At 46.6% G+C, this 8,622-nt stretch overlaps 1 protein-coding gene across 3 annotated transcripts in view; it reads right to left on the minus strand.

Moving 5' to 3' along the window:
* The window catches only part of ARID4A (AT-rich interaction domain 4A), a 47,844-nt gene extending 41,823 nt beyond the window's left edge, over positions 1-6,021 (minus strand). For 2 of the 3 annotated variants that reach the window (XM_058807920.1, XM_058807921.1), the window contains exons 1-5: positions 5,952-6,021; positions 5,272-5,333; positions 3,973-4,083; positions 1,577-1,642; positions 574-664 (exon numbers count right to left, since the gene is read on the minus strand). In XM_058807920.1, coding sequence (XP_058663903.1) covers positions 574-664; positions 1,577-1,642; positions 3,973-4,083; positions 5,272-5,277 — 274 coding nt within the window. In that variant the 5' untranslated portion in view covers positions 5,278-5,333; positions 5,952-6,021. Of the gene's footprint in view, positions 1-573; positions 665-1,576; positions 1,643-3,972; positions 4,084-4,992; positions 5,015-5,271; positions 5,334-5,951 lie in introns of those variants that run through there. The other variant, XM_058807919.1, reaches the window with a different exon arrangement.
* Between the last annotated feature and the right edge of the window lie 2,601 nt (positions 6,022-8,622).

Below are 8,622 nucleotides of genomic sequence, written 5' to 3' on the forward strand. Positions count from 1 at the left end.
GAGGAGAAAAGTAGTTTTCTATTTTTCTTTAGATCATTATTCAAAAATTATATTAAAGGAAACAGCTATTCACACTATAAATGAATGTCTCCTCTTTTATTGTGTGGTATGTGATTCTTCTCTTAAAAAGAAATAGATTCTGTCTTCTATCCCTGTTTTCCTTGTGTACAAGCTTGCATACAATGCAAGGAGGCTCATATATTTCAGGCCTTTATTTCATGCCACAGATTTTCAGCTGGAAGAATGATTTTACAAGGTTTATGTCTTAAAATCTGCACAAATGATTCTGAATTTCACTGAGTGCAACCTCTATCATTACAGGTACATTGTATCAAACAAAACTTTACTATTCAGCCCTGCAATTATCTGTGCAAAAGCCTCCCTGAACAACAATTAATTATTATCCTGCTTGAAATGGAAAAGGAATCAATATGTGGACAAGCTTAAAAAAAGTCCCCTCCAAAAACTATCTGAGATTATGCAAAACAAGATGTAAATTACTGACATTGTTACCTGTCATTAGAAATACATTGTTCAAAGATTACAGCCCATAAATGAAACGTGGCCACTCACCCACAGTGTACCAGCTGGCATCTGTCAGCTTGCTGATAACTGCTTCCTGAAAAGATCCATCAGGCATCTTGGTCTCAACCATTGCTCCAACCTGCAACAAGAAGCAGCTCAAGGTTACCTGGAATCCCACACTCAGAAAATTGATAAAAACACATTGACCCTCCCAGCAAGGCAGATTTGCTTGTAAAGACTCCATTTAGTTAAGTGTGCTTTGAAAGTTTAGTTATTGTAAGATCCTGTTTAGTTACAGGTAAGAACAAAGGTCCTTCAGCAGGAAGGCTGAACTACAAGCAGACACCAAAGCACTGAGAAACTCAGAACATCTAATTCAGCATGATTTCATCATCTCAAGAAATAAAAAGCCAATAGAAAACAAATATCCAAAGTCATTAATTCATTGGTGATAATCATTCAATTAGTAGTATTTCTTATACTTTAAACACAGTTCTAGTGTCAGCTAGATCAGAAATTCAGTAGCAGCCTTGGTGCTCCTGCAGGAGCAACACAGAAAAGACAAATACAAGATGACCTTCTCTGGAGAACTCTATTTGCATTCAGTGTTCATGACACAGCTCTGCATTTTAGCACACAACTGTTACATAAAATGAAAATACAAACACCTTTTTATGTAAAATATATCAACTATTCTAAAGCACTGAGTAATTGTATTTACTCTTGTCTAATGGGCATGAACATGGCTTGGCACTCAAGATGTTAATTACTTCTGAGAAGTTTCAAGGTTTCATTATTTATAGGAAGTTTTGTATTTTATGAGAAGATACAAAAATTCCTGTGCAGGCAAAACTGTGCATCAAGTACACAACACAGAGAAGCATAAACAGCTACAAAAATTAAGACTAATTCCTCAGAACCCATCTAAAGTGATAAGTCTCCTTCTGTTGATTTCAATCCTGAAGAACAGGTACCCACCTAAAGAACTTCAACATTTAAGAGTTTTAGGACATTTATGTGATTACCAAAAGAAGGCATGCAATATACATACTCTTAGAGGTCCTTTCACTTGGTCATCTTGCACTAACTGAGTTGAGTTATCCCCCTTCAACACCACCTGAAAAATATTCATCAACTTTTTAATACACATCTGATTATTTAATAAACAAAAAACACAAGAAAATGTGTGTATGTATAAAAAATCTTATTATCCACATTAAGATTATCAATTAGACTCAAATGTTACTCAACAGAAAACACTTGGCATGGCTAATTTTACTGACACAAAGCCCCAAGTATCACATTTAATTTTTAATCTGAAACATCACAACTAAAGAATAGGGCAAATCAAACACCAGTCATTCCAAAGGAAAGAAAAAAAGAAAATACATTTTTAGGTGAGTTTAGAATTTGACACAATCCAGGGCAAACCTGGAACTGGGCTTCCAGATGAGATTAAGCAGGTTTTTTTTTTTTCTCTCTGATTCAACTGTAGCATTTCACTGACAACACTTTCAATACTAAACTACAACCAAAATAAAAACCTCTCTTTATTAAGAATGTATCAAAAAATCACCAAACTGGCCATGATAACAGCATTTCTGCCACCTTGAGCAACTTTTTATGGCAAAGATGTGGAACACCACCCACCTGATGAAAATAAGGATTAGTTACAGTGTAAGTAAACTTTGCTTCTGCCTTTAAAAATCCTACATTCTAGAGGAGAACAGTGAGGAAACAGAGTTAACATCATCCTATGCAGTTTAATTTTCAAAAATCCAAAATTTCTATTTGTTTTCAGGAAGCAAAAGCTCCAGAAGTTTGCTTTGATAGTGATGTTCAGTTTTCTGGCTCCCCCAATGATCCTGCAAGCACAGACTCCACTGCACTGTATTTATAAACACAACACCAGTGGCATGCCAAACCAGCAGCAGTATTAACACACATTCAGGTTCAAAAAGCACTCAATGCTGATACAAAATTTCAAATAAAATGGCAGAGGGATGAATACAGGTTGTGCTGCTGCTCAGGAAAAGGCCAGGGGATGTTTTGGACTTTTTGCACTCTTGGCAAGCATGCCAGGGTGTGCCTACACATCTTAATGACAGTATCAGGCTCAGCTTGTTAAAACTCCTATTGTTATAACAGAACTGAGAGGCAGTGACAGGAATTTCCACCAAGTCCCAGCAGCCTGGTGTAATTCCAAATCTTATCATGGAGCAATAAAGCACCTGATTCTAATGAGAAAAAGCAATTCCTACCTATTAACAGCTAAATACTCTACCAGACCAAAGATGCAGACAAAATGAAGCCTGTCAGACCTGCACACTGCTTCCTACAGAGCTTCTCATTAACACACATTTCAAAGAACACCACAAGTTCCCCCAAGTACTTATTAAGAACAAGCAAAAGACTCCAGGATCTGAATTACACTTTTTTCTATTGATGAAAAGCACTCTGATAAAGTGATATGATCCATATATGTAACTGAAGAGGCTGAGGATTGTTCTACTTGATGTAAGCATTAAAGCACACAAAAGCTTGGATGTATGGTTACAAAAAGCAGCTTTCACCTCAATTCTTGGGGATTTTGGGTCACTAAGGACTTATTTACATATCTTGGCCAGCAGGCACTAAAGTAGGAAGTAGGAAGACTTTAACAAGACAAAGAACAACAACAACTTCTGTATTTACTTTCAGTTTTAACTTGCATTTAACAATGTTTTATTCTTATTCTCACATAGTGGCATTTACAACAGTATTACAACACCAAAATGACAACTTTGTTTTTCCAAAAGCCCTGCAAATGTGAATGAATACTATGTGCCAACACTATCCATGCACAAATACTCAGCTACAGCCAGGGCACGCTGCTTTAGGATCAAGCTGCTCTAGAGCTGAATAAAGATGCTCAAAACTCAAATATTACCCTAGGCATTGCTAAAACCTGGCCTAAGAAACAAATTATTGCCAATTCTCTTGCTGTTAACTTATTTTTGCATTGCCTTTTCAGTTCCAAATTGTAAAAGTGAGAGTGCCAGCTGGAATGAAATAGAACTTTTGCTTCTGAAGAGGTTGCTCTTATTCCTTATTATTCATGTAAAGCCATAATCCTGTATTTGTGACATGAAAACTTATTGCTGGGAAACTGATGCATTCAAAAACAGAAAACAAATGCAGTCAGGAAAAAAGAAGCAAGAATGCTCATTTTTGTTCCAGCATCCCACTAAAAAATATAATAAAAAAACCAAATAAAAATAGCAAAATGAGGCAAAAAAACCCCAAAAAACTCATTCTGAATGAAAAAAAAAACAAAATATGAAAAAACACATATTTAAGTGTTTAAAATTCATACAGTGAAGAGATGAACATTTCCTAATCTTCAGGAGTAGGAACTCCTTTCAGCACAATGTTTCACCAAAAGCAGCAGCAGTCTCAGACACTCACCTTGACTTTCACAAGCCTCTTCACCGTCTTGATCTTTGCCTCACAGAAGGCACCTCGGTACTTGGCACTGACATCAGTCCCCACTGTCAGGTAGGCAGGCTCATCTGCTGCCTGCAGGGGAACAAAAAACACAAAAACAAACTTCAGCTCTTGCTTAAACTTACAGCTGCATCGTTATTTATTTCGTTTTACACCTAGGCTTTTAGACCTGTTGACTTTTTAATTGATAAACTGTCTGTCCTAGAGATTGCCAGCACAGAGTTCTTCAAAAGGGAGAGGAAAAAAAAACAAAAAAAACCAACAAACAAGTTACAGGAAGTTTTGGTTTGTCACTGATGTTGACACACACCTCCTGTCAATTCATTGCCAGCCTCTCCCAGAAATGTTTTTGAGGATGTTCACATTGATTCTGAAGACTGCTTATAAAAAGGGCAACAAAGTAAAGGAGCAACTATTAACTCAACTACTTGTACAAAAAGGCAACAGACAGCTGTGTTTTTTCAGCTATAAGCAATCCAATGACACAGATTATTTAAAACGTTTGAGATTGGTGTCATCCCAACACTTACAATTAAGTCTATAACATTCTATATATAGGATTTCTTTCCTGGTGACTAAAAGGAGACCTCTAGAGAAATCTGTTGCAATCTTTCAAACAGCTATTAACAATTATTTTTCTTTCCTGGAATGCCTTTATTAAAGCTTAATTGCCAGTGCGTTTTTAAAGAGAAATATTCATCACGTTTTCCTTAAGCTGAACTTTCATACTCAACATTTCACTTTACTGTGCTCATTGCAACCGATAAACAAGGACAAAATAACCACATTGAAAAGACAGGAAATGGGTGCAGAATCTAAAATAAAATGGGATATGGACAGGGCTTTTTTTATAACCTGATTATTTCATTCAACTCTGAAGGGAAAAGGAAAAGTTTTGTAAATTATACTGCAATTGTTCAGCCTTTGTACTGAGCAAACCTGCAACGGCAAAGGCGGGACAAAAGCTGTGGTTTTGCAAACTTGCCATAGCAGCTGCTGATACAGGAAGCGTTTAAAGACGGGAGCCCGAAGGACAACAACAACTCAGAGGCGATGAGGATGTTCCGAGCGCTCCTGCACGGCGGTGAGAGCTTTAAATCACCTGCACCTCGCCGGGGAGCGGGAGCAGCGCTCACAGCACGCAGCGAACCCCGCGTTCTCCCGCTGCTGCCGTGCCCAGACGGAGAGCGATTAAAAATGAAATCTCCGGAGCGGCGGGCGAGCAGGGCGGCGATCCCCGCTCCCGCCGGAGCCGCCTACCTTCATCTTTCAGGGTTATGCGAGCGATTCCAGCTCCGGGACTTCTCCTCGCACGGGCAACACTGCAAAACAACAGCGGGGGAGGCTGAGGGCTGAGCGCGGGGCTCCCCGCGAGGGGCGGCGGGGGGAGCCCGGGCAAGGCTCGGCGAAGGGAGGGAGGGACGGACGGAGGGAAGGAGCCGCCGCCCGTCCCGGCCGCGCCGAGGGAGCGCGGCCGCCGCTTCCCGCCGGGCGGCCCCGCGCTCGGTGTGTGTCACGTCGCCATTTGCTCCGCGGGGCTCAGGGGCCGCCGCCCCCCACCCGCCCCGGCCCCCTCTCAACTTTCCGCGGCCCCGCCGGGCCCCCTCCTCCTCCCGGGACTTGTGCCTCCCGCCCCCCGGGGCAGCGCCGCAGCCCCCCGGCCCAAGGAGCGCGGGGGCCGATCCCGGGGATACCGGCACAGAGTTGGGGGGTCCCGGTCCCGGGGGTCCCGCTCCGTGAGGGGGGCGGCGCGCGCGCCCGTGCGCTCCCACAGAGCGGGGGAGGGGGGGCGGGGGGGGTTTAAAGCGCAGCTCCCGGAGCCGCTTCGCGTCCCCTCCCCCGGGACGGCGGCGCGGCAGCCGCAACTCCGCCGCCGCCACCGCCGCCTCCTCTTCCTCCTTCTCCCTTCCTCCTCCTCCTCCTCGCCCGTCCCTTCATACCTGCGAACTCCTCGTTCCGCAGCCCCCGCGCCGCCCGGGCCCCTCCGCAGACGGCGGCGGCCCCGGCTGAGCGCGGCCCCCGCTCCGCCCCCCCTCTCTCCCGCCCCCCTCCCCCCCCCGCGCGCGCGGACCCGCCCCGCGCCGCAGCGCGAGCCCCAATAAACAAGCGGCGGGAGCGGGGCCGATCCCATTGGCCGCCGCCCCGGCGCCCCGCGCGCATTGGGCCGCCGCGGACAGCACCCCCATTGGGTGGCGGCGCGGGCCCGGGAGCACGGGATTGGCCGGCGGCGGGGACCGGAAGGGGAACGGCGCGATGCGATTGGCTCGGGGCGGGACGGGCGGGAGGGAGGGGGAAGGACGGGGAGGGGGCGGGACGGCGGCGGTGGGGGCGGAGCCGGCGCGAGCGGCGCGCAGGCGCGGCGGCCGCAGCGTCGCAGGCGCCATTTTGTGCGCGGCTCTTTCCCATTTTAGGCCGCGGGGAGAGGGAGGAGCGGGAGCGCCCGCGGGAACGGCGGAGCGAACGGCCGGGAGGTTTATCCTGAGCTCCACTGAGGCGGCACCGCGTCTCTTCCCGGCGGCACGACCCCTTCTCCGGGTCTCGGTGGCGACCCCGCTTGCGGCGGCGATGGCGCAGGAGCGGGCCCGGCCGGAGCCGGAAGTGGAGCGGCCGCCATGGAGGCGCCGGGACCGCCCGCCGTGAGGGCGCGGAGCCGCCGGGGCGGCCCGAGCGCCCGCAGAGACACGCCCGGGGTGCAGGTAGGGGCTGCCGGCCCGCGCCGCCTTCCCGCGGGGGAGGGCGCGGCTCCGCCGCCCGGCAGCGGCCCCGAGACGCGTGTGGGGAGGGAGCGCGCCCGGCTCTGCTGCTCCAGCGCTTCCTCACGGTTCTCTCTGCAGGGACAGCCATGAGCAGTGCGGGGGACATGAGGGATCCCTCTGGGAGATGGGGGATGTGCTTCCTGGCCTGGAGTGCGGCCGTACGAGGCGGGACATCCACACCCGTCAGGGTATCTGAGGGAGTTCGGTGTTAGAGACGGGCTTTCACTTTGCTAAGTAGGAGTTACAGGCCGAAGCCTATGATGAAACCAAATGCTTTAAATTTAGTTTCAGATTTTGACCTACTATGCAGAATTTTTTCTGTGCTTTATGGCAATACTTATGCATAGTTTTTATTCTGAAGTAATGGATGCATAATTTTTATTCCAGAGTGATGAGCATCTGTTTGACAGTGCTCACTGTGAGCTGAAAGGTATCTCTAAGGGTTACCTAAAGCAACAGTGGGGGACCATTGTGTTAATTGACAGAAATACAGAAATAGATTATTAATTTATGTATGGTCCCCATGTAAGTTCTGCTTTGAAGATGGCTTTTGTATTTTTTTTAATATTATTAAATCTGATGCTTTAGAAATTGGCAAGTAGTGGAAGAATTCTCTAGAGAGGTCAGTGAGCAGAGGTGGTGCAGGTAAGCTCTGAAGGCTTGATAATACACAAAGCACACAGGATTTGTTTGGAATTGACTGCAGGCAATGCCTGACATGGAGGAAAGGTCTGGAATTTTGGTGTTTGGATCTGGGTTGCAAGTATAAAGATAACTGAAGATCTCTACAGAATAAGTAGAAGTTGAGGCATTTAGTGTTGAGGGAGCTTTGATTCTGTGCTGTCATTCTGTTTTATGCAGGGGATAAACTGGAGAGTGTCAGAGGGGAACCTAGAGGAGACCTGGACAGGGACTTTGGCCAAGGGCATGGAGTGACAGGATGGGGCAATGGCTTTGCACTGACTGAGAGCTTCCATAGAGGAAGGAATTCCTGCCTGTGAGGGTGAGAGGCCCTGGCACAGAGAAGCTGTTGCTGCCCCTGGTCCCTGGCAGTGCCCAAGGCCAGGGTTGGGGTTTGGATGGGGTTTGGGCCACTCTGGGATAGTGGAAAATGTCCCTGCCATGGCAGGGGGGTTGGAATTGGAAGATGTTTTTAATGTTCTTTCCAACCCAAACCATTCTCTGCTTCTGTGACTTAGAATATATTATGTCTAACCCAAATGTTAACAAAACTTCCAAAATTCCATTTGAATGTGAACCTGTGATCTCTGTGGAATGTATTGGGGAAATCCTGGCTTGGATTGTGAGCTGTTCCTGAGGCATGGTTTGTATCTGTACTGGGTGTAGAACCATTCAATAAATAACAGTTTGTGATTGAACTAATCAGTCTTGTTTCTGATTTCTAGCATAAAAATCCTGCCCCTGTGGATGTAGCAGTTACAGCCAGCACAATTGGGAGGCTCATGGCACATCACCCACCAAGCTGCTGTGAGCAAAAGGACTTTATTTCTCTATAGCCAGTGAGCAGGAGAGGTGACTTGTTCTTTTATGGTATTTTGAGCACCTAAGAATGCCCAGTGGGCAGCTCAGCACAGCACAAATGTTCTCACTCAGCTTAGGGATGATGTCTGGTGTGATGGAATGAGAACACTGTGCTTTTGGCAAGGCAGGAAAAAAATCTAATTTTGATTTAAATATCTTTTCATTGGAATATGAACTTCAGGGCTCAAGGGTTGCTCCATGGTACTGAAATTTTTCATCCTAAATGTCATTGTTAAACAGCTCTGAAACTTGCAGCCTTCCTGGCTGTGCTGGATCTTTGTGCCCCATCCCCCTGTGCAAACCCTTAGAGGGA

This window comes from Ammospiza caudacuta, chromosome 6 (genome assembly GCF_027887145.1).
Source record: "Ammospiza caudacuta isolate bAmmCau1 chromosome 6, bAmmCau1.pri, whole genome shotgun sequence".
NCBI classification, from domain to species: domain Eukaryota; kingdom Metazoa; phylum Chordata; class Aves; order Passeriformes; family Passerellidae; genus Ammospiza; species Ammospiza caudacuta.